Source organism: Zosterops lateralis (genome assembly GCF_965231275.1).
Source record: "Zosterops lateralis genome assembly, chromosome: 9".
Lineage (NCBI taxonomy): Eukaryota > Metazoa > Chordata > Aves > Passeriformes > Zosteropidae > Zosterops > Zosterops lateralis.
The window spans coordinates 11,354,698-11,377,507 of record NC_139769.1 but is presented as its reverse complement, the minus strand read 5'-3'; the positions used below and the strand labels follow the sequence as shown (position 1 = coordinate 11,377,507).

Here is a 22,810-nt window from a genome sequence, read left to right as displayed (position 1 = left end):
AATTGATAAAATACACTGAGGCTACACTTGCTTAGCTTGAAATATCTGAAGTAAATGTCTAGATACTGGTTTATGTCTGACCAGAATGAAGATAACACAGTGTACTCTGTGCATCCAGGCTCACAGCTGCAGCCCCTATAAACCTGATCCCCTTGCCCAGTAGCTCAGACTGCAGATGAAACTGAAGGCCAACCAAACTCAAGAAAATGTATGTCTTCCTAAACACCAGTCACATTAAGCAACTTAAGAAAACTGATGCACTTGAAAAAGATATGTCAGAAATTTATGCTTTTCCTCAGCTGGTGTGCAAGGAAAATACCAGTTTAGATGGATCAGGAAAAAAGTTCTACTAATTGCAGTTAAAATAACCTGGACACAAAATATTTGCAGAATTTTTTTGTTTATTTTTAAGTGCAGTACTTATACCTGTTGTAGCCATGTCAATGTGTACATGTTTTGAGGATACTGTACTCTCATATTTCAGGGAAGAAGGTCAGGGCTTGGAAAAGAAAAAAAAAATCAACAAGGAGTCTACTCCTCATCCCTGAACAAGTATAGCGGCTTTCTGGGTGACTTAGATTGGCATCTTTGTAGAAGGGTAGTCCTTCATTCTTTGAACAACCAGATTATAAAACAGTAGGCATTGCTGAGAGCAAGAAATCAAACTCAATGTTCTGATGGAAAATGGCAATTCCTAGAGCACTACCAGTGGTTCATTTCCATACAAAGTCCTCCAAACAGCCAGATAAGAATTTCACCCTCCCTTGGATATCTCTGTCAACAGAATTTGCATTGCATACAATATTTATTACACCCTGCAGGCATTCCACATGACTTGTCTCACACTGGCATCTGCACATGTCCAGGTGCATGTCATATTCCCTGGTGGGTTATGGAGGAACCTTTTGGCACAGGAGCTCCAAAGGGCAGCCATGGGACTAAGTATCAAAATATTTAGTTGGGATTATACTGAGACCATAAGATATTATGAATTAGCTCTTTGAAAATACCTGTTCAAGGCAAAAATTAAGACACAGCAGGCATTCCACATTAAGAAACAGGCTGGCACACAGATAGCTAATTGATTGTTATCGTTTAGTGTATTTGCAGAATGGAGTATAAGGAAACAATTAAGCCTGTAAACTGCTTATGAGCTGTAAAGTGATTTTTGAAAATCTTGTTTGATAGAAAATAAGAGCAGTCTCCAGCCTGCTAAGTAGGCAATGCAGGTTTCTTCTGATGCTATATCACTTACCTAACATTTAAGATCAGAATGCACACTCTTCCCCTGCTTTTATTGTCAATTATCTTCTCTTTAACAAAACTGCATGTTTTAGAGGCAGAAAACAATCCCACACTTTTAAAAAAGTGAACTGAACCGGAGCTGTTTACTTTGGAGTGTTTAGTAACATCAGACCAACTTCACTTCCCTTCCCTTCAAACAAAGAGCTGGGCTTTAGTCTATTTCCTGAGCAGCATTTTCTATTCAAATATGTGTTAAGTAGCATTTTCCCCCTCAGTTGTGGAAAGTATGCAAAACAAATACTAGAAAAAATGAGGTTTTCATTTCACTATAGAAAGTATACACATTTAGCGTAAGTAAATTCCCTTTGAAATAAGAAAGCCCCAGCCAAAGTCTAGATGAAGGGAAATAAAAGGAGATATAGAGTAGTTTTCTCCCCTGTCAGCATGCTAAGCAGAGAATTCACCTGTGATTTCTAGCAAATATTTTCAATGACAGCAAGATGAAGTCTTTATGAACTGAGAGGTAAAGACAAAATATGCTTCACTAACTGAGCTCTGGAAATAAAATATCTTCCCTTTGGTAAGTTTACGGGGGGGTTCTGTCTTTTTCCATTTGTTCGGGATTAAATCTATTTGTTTATAACCAGGCAGTGGACATTTCATCGTATCATGTGTTTTATATACTTATATGTAGCACATATTTTTTGTCATCTCTAAAATGTCCTAGAAATGCCTTCACCACCCACCTCCCCCTCTTCAAGGACTTCATCATAGCAAAACGTACTTCATGTAAGTCAGAAAAGATATACTGAAACACGCTGCTAGGTTTTCTTCTGTTCCAAAAACTTGTCTACATGTGCAGTGCATCTGCCCCTAGCCACAACTTGTTTTCAGAGTACCTCACCATCTCCTCATCGGGCTGGGATGCATCTGACAAGGGTTTGTAATCATTTGTGTGACCCCAGCACTGACTTCACCCTAATGCTTCCTAATGGGCTCTGAACAGAGTGTCCATCTGTGCCCCAAGGTGAACTGACAAACTCTTCTGCAGCAGAGAGCACAGCCAGCATCTCCTTTTGAATTTGAACTGATGTCCCTTCTGTGCACAGCATTGCAAACATTACTGCATGGCCTTTGCCTGGGTGCTGCTCCTATCTCTCCTTCCTCAGCATCATCACCTCTATTTTTATACTTCTGGCCATTCCACAGTGACACCAAAGGTGCTAAGGGATGATCTTGTGCCTCCCCCTGCTCTTTCAGACACTTTCAGACCATACTGGATCTCTTAACTACCCCAAAGACCCATAGACATTATCAAATCTGGAAAAATACTTGGTAACTATTCTAAATTTACTTCACCCACACGCCTTGAGGTGGACATATTCCTAATGATTCCATTTCTCTGGCTCTAAACAGAATTCTTCAGATGCTGTTTGCCCTCTTCATCTTCAGTTTTTGACAGAGCTTTCACCTCAGCTGGATACCCCACTCCCAGCACCTTGCTTGGAGCTGTCAGAGCTTGGTACAGTGCTGGATATGGTTTTTTGGGGGTTTGGCTTTTTCCGTTTGGTTGAGGGGTTTTCCTTGTTTTGTTTTGGGGTTTTTTTGGTTTGCTTTTTTGGTTGGTTGGTTGGTTTTTGGAGTTGGTTTTGGGTTTTTTGTGGGGTTTTTTTTTTTGGTTTTTCTTCCTAAGAACATCTCATGAAATCCATAGCAAAGGTTATTAAGGGCTTTATAGCTCTTTCTCATATTACTGTCCTGATCCCAGAACTGAGCACTGCAGGATGATCTATACCTTACAGTTACTGAGTGAATATTACACTTAGCACTTTTTGCCTGAAGTTTCCAAGGTATTATATTTTATGGAGGCCTTGACACTTTCAGGACAAGTGTCAAAATCTGATTATAATTTCTTCTGACAATGTTTCTGTTAAAATATATAGGGCATCACAAACAATATTTTTGACCTTGTACTTTTTGAGATCCAAGAGTGCACAAAACTTCAGAGCAATCCGTCAAAAATATTACTGTATGTTGAACATAAATTTAAAAGTGTTTCTACAGAGCCATTTTTATCCTTTATTTTTAAAACAAAAAGAAGACATTTGTCCCAAAGTTTAACTGACAGCAATAATTATGGCTAATGAAGAAAAAGGGACAAGATTTTATGAAAGTTTGTCATTTTGACCTGACTGAATCATCTGATGTGCTCTATTTCCAGTGGGGATTTTATGTTAAAATAGATACAGCTTGCTACCATCACAGGTGAAAGGGTTAAGGCTATTGCAAGGTCTCACTCATCTGGAGAGGAAGCAAGTAAAACCCAAACAATTTCAAAGCTTCCTTCTTTATTATTAAATTAGATCTGGTAACATCCCTCTGCATTATGCATTGACATTCTGGCAATTAATTACTAGCTTACACACTCTCATACATTCTTTGTCACATCTGACAGCCCCCTGTATCTGCACCATAACAAATTTAAAAGAAAAAAAATCAAATAGTGCCGTATTCAATGATTATAAGTAAAAAACTACTCTCAGACTTATTATCAACTTATTTTGCCTCTATAACCAGATTTCATAAATTATATACTAGTCAGGAGCTTAGCTAAAATATTCCATACAAAATCTTATGATTTGCAATAGAAACAAGCATAAAATAGTCATATAAGAAACAGCAAAATAGAAATTTTACCCATCTAAATGCAATCTCTAGCAATTCAGGTCTTTTCTCATGCTAATAATAGAACTGCTTAGATTTAACAGCAGAAGACAATTACATGTCACGGAGTGGCCTAATACAAAATGAGAAACTTGTAATATCTACAAGAAAAATGACATTATTAGCATTCATAGCACAACCAATAATGTACTGTATTTCCATTACTTAAGTGCAGCACTTTTTTTATCTATTCAGAGCAATTCTGGATATGAAGGTCTAATGCCTGGACACAATCTTATTACAGCATGTAAGATCAACAGGACTATTGCTGCCTTTCCTGTGGGCACAGGACTTGTGGGCACAGACTGTGAGGACATATTCGTGTTTAATTATAGTGAAAATGTCCCATAAAGAAAAAGCAGGGTGTTAAATCACCATACAAAGATTTAAACTGGAAGCCGGTAAGGTTTTAATAACACTCTGTTGAATTATGCTTCCAATAACACATAAATGTATTATGGAGCTTTAGCTGCTATAAGGCAGTTTCTTATGGTTTAATGTATTTGAAATGAGAACGGCTGTACTTTGTGGTAACAGAAATACCAGTTATGAATCAAACTCTTAGTTTAATTCACCTAATGATAGCTGCAGTTAGGGCAGATGTTCAAATGCTTTTATCACCGTTCCCAGAGGGCTTTCAGGCTTGCTGGGCTCGTCGTGATATCCTGAACTTTAGGCAGGTCCAGACCCGGGCAGAAGAGTGCATAAATCAGAGAAGGAGCAACTCACAATCAGTAGTAAAGAAGGTGTTTATTCAGGGCAGATGCCCAGGTTTTCCAGGCTGGAGTGTGTGTCCGAGAGCGAGAGACCAGAAAAAGATTTTTCGGTCTGTCCCGCTCTTATGAACAGGGGGTGTTACAGACTAGAAATGAAGGGGAGTGACCCAAAGGAGGGGAGGTGACATTACCATTTAAGGTTTGAAGGGGGTGGGATTACCTGAGTCCTCGACAGAGCCACCTGGCCTGGTACAGCCATCAAGTATCTGGGTGTACACCAGATGAGATGAAATAGGTCTACAATGGCCTAGGCCAGGGCTATCCGAGACACAACCGGGAAGGCCAGGCTTCACACAATGGGGAAGGCCAGGCTTATTATGCGAGTTGATTACAGTGATCAGGGGAAGCAGGGTAGGAATGAAACCTTACAAAAACTTATTAACAAAATTACAGACATTTTAGAAAACCCAAAATGCACGCTGCAACATGCTTTCTCTTCAGTTTGTGAAGAGAGGCAGTACCAATTCCCCGTATTTATGGGAGTACAGCCATGGAAGGGAAGAATTATTCCATTTAAAAAAGGCCTCATGATAATCCAGACCAAAAATGAGTCATGACAGAGCCTACCAACTCAGATTTGTCCTGTCTGCTTCTTTAGGATTTAAATAGCAGCCTTCAAACTCAGCATCCATACCTATATTTGCTTTAGCTGGAAGTGAGAACATCCAAAATTTACACAGGTGGACACCTTTTGGCCTCAGAATAGCTGCCAGCCCTTCAAAAGCCATAGTGATTCTACTTCTACAGTTCTATCACTGAGAATCCACAATTTTTCAGAAAGATTTAATACTAAATGAAATATTGATTAATCTTTTCATTTTTAAGTTCTGTTTAGCATTTCATCTTAAATTGCCACCAACCCACCCCCCAGTACAACTGGAAAGATTTCAGTCCCTAAGTCCATGAAAGCTACAGTTGAGTTACTTCACAAGATCACAATTAAAAGTTTATTTGCATCGTACATGATCACCACTCTTACACTCTAAATCATCTTGCAATTACAGAGGTACAGGAACTTTTTAAGAGGTATTAAAAGATTTGAACCTGCATTATCTCATCACTCTTATATAATCCATCAATAAACCAATTTATTGTCAATGACTGGACTTGCCTGGTGTATTCCTTGTCGCTTTCTATCCCAACAGGAAAACTCACTTTAATATTCTGGCATTTCAGATCCCACACTTTAAAGTCCAATGCAACACAAAGCCCTCATTATACTGTAGATCCCATCTTTAAAACCCCACAGGAGTGCTAACTGAAACCAGCCCCCTGGCCAAGCACAGGGGTTGGGACTGCCTTCCATAGGCCCCAGCTCCACCTGCAGGTACCTCCATCCACTCTCCACCAAACTGCTTTGAAGAATCAATGTGCTGATTCATTGAGAACCTCTCTGAGTAATAATCACACTTCTGTCTTATACCGTTGCTTCCTCCAGGACTCTACCCTCTCAAGGCCAGAAAATAAAAAAATCTCACGAAAAATAAACTTAAAAATAAATAAATTTTGAAATCCTATCAAAGTCTGTTTTCTGTTATGTTAACTGCTGGCTGGTCAACATCCTTTCCTGGCTTTAAGGAGAGCAGCTGCCAAGAAATGGTCTTCAACTTGCTTACACTGCAAAAGTTTTTTTAGAGAATTTCTCTGCAAGAGATAAGTTCCAGTAGGATGTCATTTCATGTTATTCCCATATGTAAAACATTTTAAAATATACAATTACTTTAGCTTTGAGCAAAGTGCTAAAATACAAAGACCAAAGCTTCTCCTTTATTAAGAAGACAGTGCATTAGTTCTGTTTGTCTCTGCTTTTGCTGAAACGAGTGAAGTTACAGCTCACTTCACATGTCCTTAGCCACTATTCTATTGCACACTCAAGTTCCACCTTATTAGTCAGACTTTTTTTTTTCCAGGAGAAACTCCCATCTGAATGGGAGCCTTAAATAAGAGGGGGTCCCTTCAGCACCCATCTCCTCTCACCCCCTTCTTGCTCATGGGATAGTGAATTTTTACTGTTCTTACAGTTCCATAATTACAGGTATAAGATGCAGGACTTCCTCCTATTTTTAAATAGTCCCAGCTCATCTCAAGAGGTTAAAAAATAAAAATGACCTCATGCAACAGACTAATAAAAATGCTATGTATCAGCATAACAGGCAACGTGCAGTTCTGCTTGTGGAAGAAGTTATGCAAAGCCTCCTGGTGGTCAAGCAGCAAGAACAGCTCTTCGCTTGCAGGCAAATCAAGTATTCCAGATATTTAGCACTGCTTTCCCTTGTGTCAGCAGCTCCTGTGAACAATCCATCCAAGCAAAGAGGACACACACTTTCCATCTCTCAACAGTGGTATTCTTGAAGAAAGGCACACAGGTTTCAGTCTAAGTGTGCAGAGAATAAAATACAATTAGCTGGCAGGAGAGAATGGTAGGAAGGTCGCTCAAACAGGATAAAACCACAGAAACATCCCTCAGACATGTCCTTGTTCAGTCATTTTGTTTGCTAGAGTTGTGTTTGTGACACAGGAGTGCTCAGAAGGGGTCTGCAGAAGCCTTCCACATTCCAGAGATGTGAAATGGGGATAGTTCTACATATCCAGAGTCAGCTGAACAAAGGAAATAAAAAAAATCTCCTTTGACTTTGTCTGTGTTATCAAATATACACAACAAGATCATTGCATCTCAGCAGTCTGTGCCAACACCTCACAGAAACCAGAAGGGCATTCTCAGTTGTGTTTCCAGTTCTCCTTCTCATCAGCCTCTGAATGGGTGCTTAGCAAATCCTTTGAGGAGAAAGAAAAAGAAAAAAAATTTACCAGAAATTTATTTTGCGTCCACTTCTCCTTCATTCCTTACAGCAAGAGGAGGATCAAAGAACCTCAACCTATCCTTTCACCCAGAGGACCAGGTAACGTTACACAACCCCAATAGTAACTACTGTGGATATTTTGTCACCAAGAGGTGCCCTGCTACATGCCCTCCCTGCAGTTTCATCTCTCCTGCCACTACAAGTGTTGATCTTGCTTAGGAGCAAAAAGAGACATGTTGGTGCCCACATCTCTCATCCTGGTTGCACAAGGCAGGCTTTGCTGTTGTGAGATTTTTCTTTACCTGGGTTAGAAGCTGATGACGTCTCAGCTGTCTGTAGAACTGCAGCACAGCAGGATCAGCTCTCACTACTTTTGGGTCAAAATCCAGAACTCGGAGACCTGCGAGGCTTCGGGCTCGGGAGAGGGCCACATAGGCCTGCCCACTCTCAAAGACACGAGACAGGGAGATTTCCACACAGTCCAAAGACATGCCCTATCAACAGCACAGAGAGCTTTGTTAGAGAGCAAATAAAACACAACATTGAGATGTATCAACACTAACCTGTCCTGTGAGTCTGTGCAAGGTACTGTCTTTGGTAAAAGGTTTTGATTTAAAAAAAGGGAAGCAGCAGAGAAAGCAAAGGCATTTTTCTACTGTCAGGAAATTTCTAGTAGATAGTAGGATCCACTAACTAACTCCAAGTGAGGCTCTTGTTGCACGAAACTCCATAAATCCCATCTAATCAACACAGCAGGGGAAAGAAATTCTGCTGGTTTCGCTCTTAGTTAACTGGAGTAGGCACCATTCTCAAGCAGTCCTCAGGCAGACCTGAGAGAGAATTTGGGCAAGGCCTGGCCAGCCCTGTCTCATGGGTCATTCCAGGTGCAGCAGAATTTACAGCATGGCCTAGTTTAAACTGTGGCATGGGAGCAAACCCACAGGTCACAAGCCTCCGAGACCTGTACTTATCAAGTATGAAGTCTTCTAGAAAGGAAGCAACTTTGAAAATATTTCACAGTTACATTGAAAATTATATTGAAAAAATCCCCACCACACATCACCAAAGGGTGAGTCCAGCCCAAAGAGCACAGCTGTGGCTCCAGCAGCTTCCTCAGTTACACTGCAGAGCTCAGGGTCCCTTATCCTCTCAGGAGAACACTATCCTTATCAGCTCACAGTGGTAAATAATGCTGCTCTATAGTCCAACACCAACTCTGCAGATGGGAGTGCCCTTAAGGAAACCCCAGTAGTACTGACAGCCCCACAAGCCAAGGAGATGCTCTCTCAGCTAGACACATATTCTGGAGTTCCCCCCCAAAAAGGGCCATTTAACTTTCCCTCCCATTTCACCAGCAAGGGAAGCTCACCCAGGAAATAAGGTTTATAATGGTGTAAAATTCCATGGACAGCTTTACAAGAACACCCACCTGACTCTTGTGGATGGAAATGGCCCATGCCAATTTTAAAGGTAATTGCTGACGACTCAGGTGAACTCCCGATGGTCCTTTGATGACCCATTTCTCCATTTTTATGACCTGTGTGACCCCACAGAGAAACCTGACCTTAGGCAGCCCTGTAGGAATGGAAAGAAACAAGGACTCTCAACACTGACACTCACAGCTTAAGAACACCTTTTTTCTGTCTAAATCAAACCTTAATCCACAGACAGTTAATAGCATGCCCTGAAATGATGTTTGCACCTACTTAAGCAGGAGAATTAAAAGTAGGTATTTTAACAGTTGAGATACAGAGAAAAATACATTTTGCAGGTAGCAGAACATTATTCTTTGAGAAAAACAAACAAAAACCTATCAAAACTTGCTTCAACAGAACAAACAGGAAATTCAAATGAGCATACACATTTATACACAGAATACAGAACACAAGAGGCCTGCAGATTGCTACAGCTGATGCAGTACATGACATCACAGCTTGTGAGAGGCCCAAGTTTGAAGAGATCGCTCTGCTTTCCCTCAAATTATTACCAAGCTGTAAATAAAATTAAGAAGTCATCAGCCACCAATGACAAACTGTTTTGTTATTTTCCCACTTTCTTCAGCAAAAGATCAAAAGACTGACTTACCTTTCTGTTCACTTTCAAACCCTACAACAACACCTCGTGCCCCATTCACCAGCCCTTGAGTCACATCCAGGTTCTTTGCTAACATCACCTACAGAGAAAGAGAAAAATCTTTAATGCACTGCTTCTACACCCTGTTCAGGTACCTGCAGCTAAACTTCTTGCTGGGAAGCATAAGCACATCAGGCTGATTGGGACAAATCATCCTATCCTGCCTATTGCAGCACCATCTCCAATTTGATTGCAATTATTTCACAGCCTTCCCTTCCTAGGATTCCTAACTACATCATTTTACAGTACTGAACACTTTACTTGAGCTATTTTTGCCCACAGTTGTGAGCTCAGATCCAGGGAGCAGTTTCCCCTTCACCAGGTATCACCAGCCTATGCATATACAGATTTTGGAAACAGCTAAGGAGCAAGTTTCCAAAGCAAACTTGCTACTACTGAGTACAATCCTACCACTTCCTTTCCACTCTGACAGGCCTAGCTCAGGTGCCCAGTCCAGTAAATATGGCAACTGTGCCATATCTTTACACAGGGGGGCTGCTGTACCTGGAGCTGAGACTGCAGACAAGGACTGCTTGTGCTCTCTGCTACTGGAAAGCTTCTAAATTTGATTGGACATTTGATTGGTCTGTCAAAGTCACAGCAATCATCACCGTCCCCAGGACATGGACCTGAACTCATCCTCTGTCTGGATAAGATTCTAAGCAGAAAAGATACAAAGATTAGGATAGAGTCTTCTCTTGGCCTGGCATAGCCATTCTAGACTGAATTTGCATTCTATATATTAATCTACTTTATACATTTCTCTGATATTCTTCCATTTTTCTCATGCCATTTGATCTGGTCTATCACATATGTATGTACACACACTTACCTGAGCTCCAAGCTTTAGCTCAACTCTACCACCCACAGGACACTGAGCATCAATTAACTTCACTAGCATTGGGTCACTGTCCAAAGCCTCAAACACACGCAGTTCTCCTGTTAAGGAAAAAAGGACAGAACTTACAACTGTTGAACATATTCTACACAGCATTTTGGGAGGTTCAGCATTTATTTCCAACAGCAATTCCTCCTTTAATGTACATTCTGTTCTGGCGCTAGGACATCCTCACACAAATCTTGTCACATCTAACAGCAGAGAGCTCACTATTGCCTCTCTTGCCTAAATAACTTCCAGAGCTTGAAAAAGCACAGGAATGAAAAGTCAGCAGTAAATAAGAACTGAGCAGACAGCATTTTGAGCAGTTTTACTCACTACCAACACCAGATCTCCAAAGCAGACTAGAGGAAGAATCCAAGGGCCAGCAAGGGAGGCAGAAAATTAAATAGCCTTTAATTCAAGTCATGGCTGGATAGAGCATGGCCTTTCTAAGATGCTATAAAAAGACAAAGCAGGGGTGTGGAGGCAACAAGTTATCCACCCTACCTCACAGCAAGAAATGAGCTTGCTGTCTCTTACAAACCAAATAGTGACATTGTGGATTTTTAAACAAAACTTCGAATTTTTTCCCCAGACACCTCAACTCCAACACACAGAGCTTGGACTGGCACTACTGTGCACGACAGAACACTTGTTCCACCTGACACCCCAGTACCCCCATTGCATCCACACAGAGCTCAGCCCCCAAACCAGCAGTTCCCTCCACCAAGTTCACCTGGCAGCTGTTGCAAGCGTCTCTCATTGGTTATTTCTACATCATCTTTATGGGTGCAGAGCCTGGTAGCCAGGATCCCATCACGCTCAGACCTGTGAGCGGCTGTCTCCATCAGCTGTCTGGTAACCTCTTCTGTGCACCTGGTAGCCAGGAAAAGGGAATTCTTCCTCAAAGTGATCAGGAACAGGTTGAGCAGCAGTTCAACACAGCTAGATCAGTCTGTGCAAGCTACAGGCCTCCAGAGAGGACAGGGAAAGACACCTGCATAAAGTCTGAGAGGAGAGCCAGAGTGTGCCCCAGCCCTGCCCTGGCCACTGCCAGCTAGGGATCCTTTGAATTAATTCATTGAAATTGCAGAGAAACTCTAGGAATTGTCCTTCCTTACCAGAGCAGCATATATGAAACCTGCCTACGTTAACTAAGGCATTTAGAGTTTTTGCCCACAACTACACATTCCTGACAGGGCACAGAAAAGTGACAAACTGCTCTTTCCATCAGTGGGGCTCAGGGATTACAAAGAGAGACGAGTTTCCCCTCACCTGCCTACACGAATTGCACTGAGGAGTGAGACAAAGGCCTTGTCAGTCTGTCTCCGCACTTCAGTCAGCTCCATGTTTATGTGGATGCATTTCCTCCAGCTTTTTGCCTGGAAAAATCATTCTCTTGTTAAGAAAGAGGCAGAATTAAAGTATGAGAATGAGTTTAGGAATGGCCTTGTACCTGAAAGCAGAACTTGGTTTCTTCATTAGCCTTGCTGACTGGGGGTAGCTGTAAGAAATCCCCACAGATAATGAGCTGAATTCCTCCAAAAGGCTCATCCCGTTTTCTAACTGCCCTGAAAGGAAAGGGATGGAAGAGAAGCTTTCAATGTCCTCTAGAATCTGGATGTAGTCAGGTCCCAGAAATTCTTATTCTGTCAATATATTCAAACCTAGACAACCTGCAGTGAAAGATGTTTATCCCCAGCTGCCTCAGAAGAGCTCAAATAATTAACCAATGCTAGTGCAAGACATTAAATTTGCTTTGCTTACCTACCCCAGAGGTCATTACCAGTCTTGGTTCTTTAATGGCTGTTCTACTACAGCTGCTTCTCTCTGCCAAGAGAGACCTTTTGGGCACAGCTGTATGTTCTGGGCTCAGTTCTATAGACAGCACTTAGCTCAGGAGATGGAGAGTACAACCCAAACAGCCATAGCTGTGAGTGAGGAGTGGACATGACCAAAACCTATCTCATGGTAAGGACTGACCCAGATTCTATGATTTCATGCTTCATTACAGTCCTGTACCAGCAGCTGCCTTGTATCCATTCGAAAAACTAGAGAAAGGCAGCAGAGTGGAAGTTTATGGAAATTAAGTCCTGCTAGTTTGACCTAACAATTCTCACCTTGCCACTGCCTCCAGCTTGTCAAAGAACTTGCCGTCCACCATTGAGATCTCGTCGATGATTAAGTGCTGGCAGGCCAGCCAGTGCTGCCGCACCCCGGGCCGCTCCGCCAGCTGGATGCACTGCTCCAGCGGCGCCTTCCCGGAGCCGATCCCTGCCACGGGACAAAACCGCCATGCCTTAGGATGCTGCTGATTCTTTGGGAAGGGAGTAAGAGCTCCTAGCCCCTCGCCATCACCTGCAAAGGCGTGCAGAGTGGTGCCGCCGATGTGACAAGCCGCCACCCCCGTGCTGGCGGTGGCGTAGGTGACGTTCGGAGGGAGGGAGCCCACGATCCTCTTCAGCAGGAACGACTTCCCAGTCCCTTCGAGGGAGAAGCAACAAGTCAATGGCCAGGGCTTTCCCCGGGGAGCCGATGGGAGTGGCCGGGCCCCTCACCTGCAGAGCCGGTGAAGAAGATGCTCTTCCCGCTCCGCACGGCGCGCAGCACCGCCTCCTGCTCCGCCGAGAGCCGCGCCGGGGGCCGCCTCTCCCGGAGCACCTGCGGGACGGGCGATGTGAGGGGGCGGTGTGAGGGCAGGGCCGCTCCCCGGGGCCGTCCCCTCGCCCCGGGACTCACCTGGGCCGGGCGCTCCCCCCGCTCGGGGCCGGCGCGGCGGGGGCCGCTCCCGCACAGCAGGTCCCGCTCCTGCACCGGGCTGATGGCGGAGAAGGACGGCGGCGGCCGCTCCAGCAGCCGGGGCCGGCGCGGCGCCTCCCGCGGCCCGGCGGCCACCTTGAGCCGCAGGAGGCGGAGGAAGCGCAGCAGCGCGTCCGGGGGGCAGTCGGACAGCAGCACCTGGGCGCCGTCCGGGGACACCCGCACCGCCGCCCGCCCCTCGCTGGCGAACCGCGTGAAGAGCCTTACGGCGTCACCCGCCAGCACGAAGCTCATCACGGCCGCCGCCGCGCCGCTGCCGCCGGCCACCCGCAGCACGGGCTGCCGCAGCTCGTTGCGGCCCAGCAGCACGGTCGCATCCCGCATGAGGCGGCGGCGCGGGCCGAGCCCCCCCGGCAGCGGCTGCTCCACGGCCGCCGTGCAGCGCAACTCCGCCATCGCCCGCCGGCCGTTCAAACGCGCCGCGTGCGCCACCGCCAATCGGCGCCGGGGGCTTTAACTCGGCGGCCAATAGGAGGCGGGAAGGGAGGGGCGCGAGGCGGAGCGGCGGGCGGGCCAATCAGCGGGCTCGCCGGCGTTGCCAAGGCCGCGGGACGCGCGGGGCCGGCGGGGCCATGGCCGCTCCCCCCAGCGGGCGCGGGCCGCCCGACATGCGGGAGAACCGATTCCACGCCGAGCGGGCCAAGAGGGAGCGCCAGTGGCAGCTGCTCTTCACGCAGTACACCGTGAACCCCTTCCGTCCCAGTGAGGCCTCGCGGCCACAGGCGTAAAGCCCCGGGGGCAAGAGAAGCCGTGAGGGGAGCGGGGGGTGCCGGGGCAGGCCCGCAGCACGTCAGGGACAGGCAGCTGCACACAAGCGTGTGGCAGCAGTGCCAGTGAGAAGGGTAAAGCTAGAAAGGGCAACTGGTGGGCTTCCCTTTTGCCTGAGGAACCGGTCTGCACACTCACACTTGCCCCGATGGTGCCTTTTGTAACCACGTAGAAGTGAGGCAGCTATTTAGGATGTCGAACTTAAAAATTCTGTGTAAATGTAGAGCCAAGATGGGGTGGAGGGCCCCAACACTACACCGTGTTCCTTCAGGTCCTGATCTGCTTTCTACCTGTCAATTCACAGTCTGGGCTAGCACAGGCAGATGATGTGAGTAGATTCTTTCAGGTCTCAGTTTTGCAATAAAACAAAAAAGGAAAATAATTTCGAGACTTGGCACTCTGCAGGCTGCCCCTTGGGTGGGACTTTGATATGGTAAGCACAGGCAGCATCCTGTTGAAGGGCCTTTAGCACCCTTAATGCCCTTCCCTTCCTAGAAGCTGACATTAATCAGTATTTCTAACTCATTTTCTTCTATGCATATGCAGTTCAATAATACATATTCTGTACCTGGCTGTGATTCCAAATTCACATTAAAGTCATTCCCCTCATTTCTTTCCAGTCCACATGGTCACTAGGAAGCCAATGTCTTGGCATGAGAACATAGATGAGCCAACAAATGGTAAGAAGTCTCTAAAAAGCTTGTGATAACTACATAAGAAAATTATTAACACATAAAATTTCATTATTGTAATCAGTGTAAAATGTCATGTATGTGGAAACACCTCTGTTACCATATAAGTAAGTTTAATTAATTTATGATTTTTGTTTGTAGAGCAGGTTTTTTTCCCACTTTAAGGCCCTTTCCCATTACTTTCCATTTTCAGCACAAGTTTGCATCCATGCACTTACACTCTTATTTTTGTTTTTAATTAAAATATATACAAACTATAAAATATATAAAATTCCTTATATTCATACTGTAACTTTTTGGTTGAGAACCTAAAGCTCTTAGGAGAAAACAAAAATATCTAGAAGCATGTTCTGTATGTACGTGTTGCCTGCCATTGCAGATTCTACCTAACCACCAGGCAAGTTGAACTGCTGAAATGACTGCCCAGTCTTACTTTAGAGCACTGGTAACAAAGGCCCTTATAGCAGCTGTTCCCTTATTTCTAACATGCTAATTTTGTCTAAAAACCTTCATGGGTCAGGTAAGGTTGGCCTGCTCTATTCAAGGATTGGGGAGGGTAGAAAACCAGAGCAGAGAAAGGCTGCAGGTCTCAGGCAACTGAGAAAGTCAAGTCATGGAGCACTGGTTTGTACTAGATATGGTGTAGGAAAATTAAGATGCTACATCAGTAGACAGGGTACCAGAATTAACAGGACAGGCAAACCTTGAAACTTCCTCAGGAAATAATTCTAGTAGAAACATCACCATGCATTCTGACAATATCACTCACAGAAGCAGAGAGGCTGCCTCTTCTGCTGCCTTGATGTTCTAGTTGTTGCTTGGACAGTGTTAAAGATGTCTCATTCTAACACATGTCCACAAGTGACTGATTTTTAAACACTTTCATTTGTGTTTGTGTCTCTTAAAACAGCAGATGAATTCCTGACTGTTCTTCGTCGTGCAGTAGTGGCGCCAAGAGAGAAATACGCAGAGCCACAAACTGAAGCCCAAGAAATTGGCTGGCATTTAACACCTTTGGTGAGTAGGATGCTTAAAGATTCAGCTCTTTACAGGAGTCAGAGATGTTAAGCCAGCTACACTGAAAAATACTCACGCAGGAAAAGTTTGTGACAAACAAGGAAAACAAGAATTACAGGGAATGAGCAGAACTGTACACAGAAAACAAAATTTTAAAATTTACACCTAAGAGGACTCTTCATGCTGGCACAGACTTGTGAACAGAGAAGCAGTACACTTCCCCTGGGAAACCTGACTGCAAAGCATGTAGTGACAGTGACAGCACACTGCCAAATGCCACAGGTGTACTCAGGGCTGTTTATTAAAGCATTCAGCCGTGAGAAATGGTGTAGTGAGCAATGTGAGGTGACGTACAGAAGTACTGTGAAAAGAAATGTGCTGCTGCACAACATCTTTCAAACAAATTGCAAGCAGAACCATAAAATTAATAATCATGTAAGTATACCCAAAGCAGATAAACCAGTGACGATTCATCTGGGGAAGTGTGAATAAACAGGAGGAAAGGAAATATGATTAACAAGCTGAGACATCAATCATATTTGACAAACAGCTGTGATGATGACTGACTTTGTGGATTAGTGTTTTGGGAAAGGCAAATTTTGGCCTGTTATAAAGAAAACTAAGATAAGTAAGAAAATAAACCAGTCTTCATTGACTTTTCAGATTATACATCAACTAAAGTAGTTACTCATGACAAGGGTAGAGACAGACATCCCAGCTGGGCTCTATGGTATTAAGGAACTCTGGTAGAATTATAGTCTGACAGGGCAGAGGCAACTAAACTTGTGTACAGGGGAGCAAGTTCAATTTTTAGAGTCAGAACTCATGATGTTTAATTTGTTAAGTCTTCCTTTTCCAGCAGGTTTGACCATGACAAAGCAGTGAACAGTACAGTGGTACCCTGCTCTTCTGTCATTTGGCCATTTCTCAGCAGTGGAACACCATGCATCACTCTCCCCAGGAGGGACAACTACTACTAATTTTAGTGAAAGCACATGACTGTTTGTCATTTTTGTTTCCCAGGTTCCTTTGGACCGCAGTGATATCAGATTCTACTTCCCACTCCAGACAACTGAGATCACCATCCATGGCTACCCTGAACCACGGGGAGGGAAGTCTAAAGACTAGGACAGGGGGAAAGCCACAGATAGAATCTTAATGACATCTAATATGTTAGGCCCTGCTCATTACCTAGCAAGTCTGGCAGATTTCTAGCGAGAGACAACAGAAAAAGAAAACTTTAATCTGTCTGGATTTGCAACCTGACAAGTGATACAAATAAACCTACCTGTAAGGCTCTGTATTAGTCTCACTGCTGTTTCTATACCCATCTACACAAATAGTCTAAAAACACACTGTAACATCTCCAAAAGCTTCAGACTTCTGATTTTGACATCAGCAACATGACCCAGAACTCAAGGTTACCCACTTCATGTTAACAGTAGTGGTGGAAAAAGCTGTCAGAATGAAGGGAACAAAGGGCAGACTTCAGCCACCATTCACTGAACAGCTAAATATGAGTTACACATAGTTCTGTGCAAACCATTTAATGTGTTCACACACCAAAGGTTTAAGTAGAAAACAATCTTTCAGCAAAACAGACAGTAAGAAGAAATTACTGATAAGGTCAGTAATTACTGGTCTCCACTTTTTCTCCTTGCCACTGCAAAGCATCCAGCTTGCTCCACAGCTGCTTAATGACAGCAGAAACACATTTTGCAACACAAAGAAACACAGGAACCCCACAGGGGAGCAGAGTTCTCTCAGCGGGCTCGGTTCTTCATTTTCTGTCTTGCTCTCTTTCCAGGTCTCTTCTGCAAAAAAAGAGGACAGATTCAGATCTTTATTTTCATGTTCTCCTTCTTTGTTCTAGCTCTAGAGCTTGGGAAGGATACCAAGGAGAGGGTATTTGTCAGAACGCCTGGAGAGGGAGGTTTTGGCACACAGGTAGCAAACAGCTACTTTTAAATTCCCCTTCTTATTTTCCTGCTGATACCAAACCACTGTCCCCAACTCTGTTAGTAACTGAATTATGCTTAGCTCCCAAAGACAGGCATCACTTCCAGATGCTGCAGGCACCCATCATGGACTTGTCTCTCCCTACCAGACATGTCCTGGTTTCCTAGCCAACCAGGATCATTTTCATGCAACATTTTACTTACATTAAGGGCTTTTTTCCCTCCTTTTCCTCCTCTTCCTCCTTTTCCTGGGCCTTTGTTGTGAGCCACTTTTGACTGGAAGCTGGATACATCATTAAAACTCTCCTTTGTGTTCCATTTTGAGCCCTTCTTCTTCCCACCAAAACCGAACTTCTGATTTTTGTATCGTCTTTTGGCATTTGGTCTGAAAAACAACCAACCAGCATGACTGCCTACATTCCTTGTTTCAGAAAGCTCTCAAGACACACATATATATACTCATGGACTCCCATCAACCATCATAAACCTTTCCCTCTTAACAAAGATGCAGAAATTAGCACATTTCAGTCTCTGTTCCATTTTGGCCATAGTTTTCTTCTCTTTAGGGACAGAAAGCCACCTTGGACTTACTTTAACACTAAACAGAACAGTTTTCTTGTTCCCCAAAATTATCCCCCAAAAAGACTGAAAAAATCAGACATTCTGTGTTTAACTATCTTTCATTTCTGGTCTCACCCCTTCTTTGTCCGTTGACTTGCACTCCCTTTTTTATTTCCTTGAGATGACGTCTGCTCTTCATCTAGAAAGTCCAGCTTGTCAGAGAGACCTGCAAGAGTAAAATACAAATTTTCAGTCTAAGCAAGTAATAGCAACAGGTCACCCTCACTGAAGAACAGCTGCTTGGGAAGCTTTTCACTGCCACTAGCACACAATTCTGCACAGCAACAGCTTTGCAACCTCAAGACCCAGAACTACAGACACAGTGACCATATCACACTGCCCTATGCTGCTCACACACCACTACTGGCCTTACACATTTGCTCTCTTAGACAAGTTGACTTTACCTTTCTGGTATTTCTTGACTGCATTCAACATATTCTTCTTCTCCTTTTGTCTCCTCTGCAGAACCTCAACTTGCACCTGAGATTAGAAGCAGAATGTTAGTGCTGTTCCTTGCAGTGTCCCATTCTTTTTTTTAAGGAATCCTATTTTTTATTCTGTTTTCCTTCAGAGCTGCTAAACAGATTCTGTGTGTTTTAGCCAGACTCCTGTGGTCTCACTTTTCCAGCTCCCCATTCAGGCTCTAAATTCTTGTCACAGATCCTTTTGCATATGTCCCTTTTGTAGCTCCTCACCTTCTTGCCATATTTTCTCATTGCACGGAGTTGTTTTGCTTTCTCAGACCTTTCCATTGCTTCCTGTTTACTCTTAAGTTTCTGTCGAATCTAATTAAGGAACAGAAAAAACAAAATGTATCAGTAACACAAAAGAAAAAAAAATATAATTTCTGTACAGTCCTGAAGTCAATATTTGTGAACTATCTATGAGTTTAAAAAAGAAAACACCTCTCAATCAGATAATGCCTGTAAGGCATACCATCCTTTCAGCTCAAGGAACAGTTATTAAAAAATTCCTGAATTGATCTATAGTGAAAAAGGCTAAAAAGACAAAACTCACACAAGAGAGAAGACAAAGCCTTATAATGGGCTCTAATGGAACTGAGTGTATCTTGTCAGACTGAGAATATATTTGGGTGTATAAAGAAGACTTAATAGCTTCTTTCTTGTCATTATTAAAAGTAAAGCACTGAAGAAAAGTCAATAGTCCTGTAGAAAACACATTTTCTCTTCTGTCCTTGTTCACAAACACTTTTATAAGGATGCTGCCTTATGAAGAATTACAAAGATTTCAACACAGAACTTCATGATTCAGTCTAGTGATTCCAGTAGGAGATAAAAACTGTTCTTCAAATGGAAGCCAGCAGAAGAAGAGTACAGTAATGTGCAGGACTGACTTAAGTCTTAGTATGAGCTAATGATTGTTCTTCATCTTATCTAGAAAGGTTCCATCAGAAAGCAAAACAGTGACCCAGTGATACAGGAACCTTCAAACTACACTCCAGCTCATGTATGTTTAATATATACAATGTAGTCTTTTTTCCAAATCAAAACCAAAAAATACAGTTCTGTTTTGAACAAAGACTACAGTCAAGAAGGAAATGTGTGAAAGTCTTATTTCCTACACCAATCTAATTTTCGATCCAAAACAGATTCATTCAAAAACATACAGTTTAAAATCACAGAAAACCCCAGAACATACTGACATTAAACAAAAGGTGATACTTAAATAGTAAAAGAAAGGACTGCATTAAAGCCACAGTCAACTGCAAGTTTTATGACAAAGAGCAAGAACACAAGCAACTTTACACCCACTGTTACACATACTAAGAAAAACTCTCTCTTTTTAATATTAAACACATTCAGGACGAAGTATAAATCATGCTTTTCTACTTTATCATCCAACCTGTTATAAAAATCCCCACATTGCACCGAAATGCCTAAACAAAAAGGAATCTACTATCACAAAATTTCAAACCGAATCATTGTCACAGGAATCAGAAAAAAGATGAAGGTCAGTACTAACACATCACATCTTAAATTTAATCCCTAAAATGCAGACATTACACAGGAAAGAAAGATATCAATTGCACGTACCTTCTGCATCTGTTGGTCTGATTTGGCCATCTCTGCAAAGTAATCATCCGGCCTCCTTGTAGGAACTTGGAGCTTTCGCAGCCGAGGGAGTGCTTCCAGGACAGCCGCCTGCGCCTGCCGGTAGCTGGGAGAGAGCACGGCACATCTGTCACCACACCAGCCCTGTCCCCATCCCAGCTGTCACTGCACCGGCCCCATCCCCACACCGGCCCTGTCCCCACACCAGCCCTGTCCCCGCACTAGCCCTGTCCCCACACCAGCTGTCACCACACAACCCTGTCCCCACACCAGCTGTCACTGCACCGGTGCTGTCCCCACACCAGTCCTGTGCCCACACCAGCCCTGTCCCTGCATCGGCCCTGTCCCCACACCAGCTGTTACCGCACCAGCTCTGTCCCCACACTGGCCCTGCCACCACACCAGCCCTGTCACTGCAGTGGCTCTGTCCCCGCACTGGTCCTGTCCCTACACTGGCCCTGTCCCCACACCACCTGTCACTGCACTGGCCCTGTCCCCACACTGGCCTTGTCACTGCAGCAGTCCTGTCCCCACGTTTGCTCTGTCCCCACACCAGCCCCGTCCCTGCACATCAGGCACCTCACAGTGAAGCACTGATTTAGAAGAATTAAAGACTTTAGTTAAAATAAATATCGCTGAGGTAAGGGAGCTAAACTTCCCTTTTGTTGACAGAAGCCAGACTGAAGGAACTGATAAATCATTGAAGGAACTGATAAATCATGGAAGCTGTCAAACTAGGCTTTTGCATCCTGAATAATCAACAGACCCCATGAGGACCCTATCCCATAAAAAAGACCACCAACCCATTTCAAAGAACAAACTATGCATGCTTAATGGCTTTTTGGGCTAATTACCATACGAAGCGGGGAATGGGATGTACCAGGGTTATGAATATGCATTTGTGTTTTGTGTATTCAATACTCCTGTACATAAAAGACCCTGTGATGATCTGTAAATTGCGTGTGTGTATTTGGGAGCTATCCCGCATGCTGCCCGGCGTCGTAATAAACATACACTTTCTAACTTTAAACTGTTAGAGAGTCTTTGTCCATCATATTTGGATATTGGTATTAGATCAATATCCATAGTTTCTAATAAATCACAGTGCTGACACAAGCTGCTCACACAAGCAGGCTGATACTAGCAAGGGATCTAGCAAGCATTGGTCTGGAATGATATCAACGTTCTGTGCACGTCCAGTGCACAGAAAAGCAGCTTAGGTGCCAGTGCAGTATTAACATTTATATCTTGCACATATGCATTTATCTTATTTCCAGATATAGTTTTTTAATGTTGGAATATAAAAGGCAAAGCAAAACAAGAAAACTGTGAGAGCACCAAAATAAATCCACAAAGAAAAATCCATATATTGTGTTAAAGTCCTGCTGTCAAGGAGCTTTTGAAATAAGCTTCTCAGCAAAAGATGAAGTCCGCTACGAAGAGGGAAATTATTTATTTTCAGTCACACAGCAGTTAAATATTCTAGCACTAATTTGTAGTTATTTCGGAAAACAGTCAGAGCCATCGAATGTAAAATAACGTGGCCCATGAGTACCACAGCGACAGCCAGTGTAGCCGTCTGTAGCACACTGGTGAAACGTAACTCCCAAAACGCAGCAACACACTGGGACACTACATGAAATCTCTTTTTGACACACTTACAAACTCATCTCTCTCTGGAAATCATTCTCAGGGTCAACAGCATCAGACGTAGAAGCACTTTGAGAAACGGGGTCCGTAACCGGGCCCAGGGTCACGTCCAGCCTTTCCACCCACGTGAGCTGCTGCCTGAACTCGGCCAGGCACTGCTTCAGGCCGTCCTGTGAAGGGAGCACAGCTCGGCTCAGCACCGCACAGCCCGCACGGCTGGCCCGGCCCAGTGTCCCGGTCACACCGCGGGGGCCGCGGGGACACTCCCGCAGTGCGGAGCACCGGGGCCCGCCCGGCCCCGACCCCGCGGCCCCGCCGCCCTCCCGCGCCCCGCACCCGGCGCTGGGCCAGAGCTTTCCTGGGCCCCGCACTCCCCGCTCACCGTGTCATTGCGCCGCTTCGGCCGCTCCTCCAGCACCACGTTCAGCCCCGGCTTCAGCTCGCCCCTCGCGAAGGCCGCCTGGAGCTGTGGGAGAGGTCGGTCAGTCCGCGCCGCCGGCAGCGGGCGGCTCTTCCCCACCGGCCTCGCCACCGCGGCCACGGGCTCACCTCCGAGTCCGAGAGCGAGGAATCCTCCGAGTCCGAGCCGGAGTCCGAGAAGGAGCCGCGCCGCGCCACCGCCGCCGCCATCGCTGCCCCACCGCCGCTTCCGG

General features: G+C 44.4%; 3 protein-coding genes across 4 annotated transcripts; 1 reads left to right on the top strand and 2 right to left on the bottom strand.

The window, feature by feature from the left end:
• Positions 1 to 7,442: 7,442 nt before the first annotated feature.
• On the bottom strand, positions 7,443 to 13,775 carry PIF1 (PIF1 5'-to-3' DNA helicase; the record flags this gene model as incomplete). Its single annotated transcript, XM_083867050.1, is given in 12 exon segments — positions 7,443 to 7,520; positions 7,849 to 8,040; positions 8,976 to 9,121; positions 9,632 to 9,719; positions 10,512 to 10,618; positions 11,296 to 11,435; positions 11,835 to 11,941; positions 12,016 to 12,130; positions 12,680 to 12,833; positions 12,918 to 13,106; positions 13,109 to 13,220; positions 13,299 to 13,775. Coding segments are annotated over 12 exon segments (1,884 nt in total). The 3' UTR covers positions 7,443 to 7,463.
• Positions 13,776 to 13,951: 176 nt separating this feature from the next.
• CFAP144 (cilia and flagella associated protein 144) lies at positions 13,952 to 17,035 on the top strand (the record flags this gene model as incomplete). The annotated part of the gene is made up of 4 exons (XM_083868148.1): positions 13,952 to 14,081; positions 14,768 to 14,827; positions 15,753 to 15,856; positions 16,880 to 17,035. The coding sequence occupies 4 exons, from the start codon at positions 13,952 to 13,954 to the stop codon at positions 16,982 to 16,984; spliced, it is 399 nt and encodes a 132-aa protein (XP_083724274.1). The 3' UTR covers positions 16,985 to 17,035.
• Positions 17,036 to 17,259: 224 nt separating this feature from the next.
• EBNA1BP2 (EBNA1 binding protein 2) lies at positions 17,260 to 22,804 on the bottom strand. Of its 2 annotated transcripts, none has more exons than XM_083868146.1 (9): positions 22,707 to 22,804; positions 22,540 to 22,623; positions 22,170 to 22,327; positions 20,490 to 20,613; positions 19,131 to 19,220; positions 18,840 to 18,915; positions 18,511 to 18,601; positions 18,015 to 18,199; positions 17,260 to 17,667 (listed from the first exon to the last, which is right to left on the bottom strand). In XM_083868146.1, exons 1-9 carry the CDS (start codon positions 22,785 to 22,787, stop codon positions 17,378 to 17,380), a joined length of 1,179 nt encoding a protein of 392 aa, XP_083724272.1. In that variant the 5' UTR covers positions 22,788 to 22,804; the 3' UTR covers positions 17,260 to 17,377. The 2 variants fall into 2 exon arrangements, with proteins under 2 accessions (XP_083724272.1, XP_083724273.1); XM_083868147.1 differs by having other exon boundaries at positions 17,499 to 17,670; positions 18,019 to 18,199.
• Between the last annotated feature and the right edge of the window lie 6 nt (positions 22,805 to 22,810).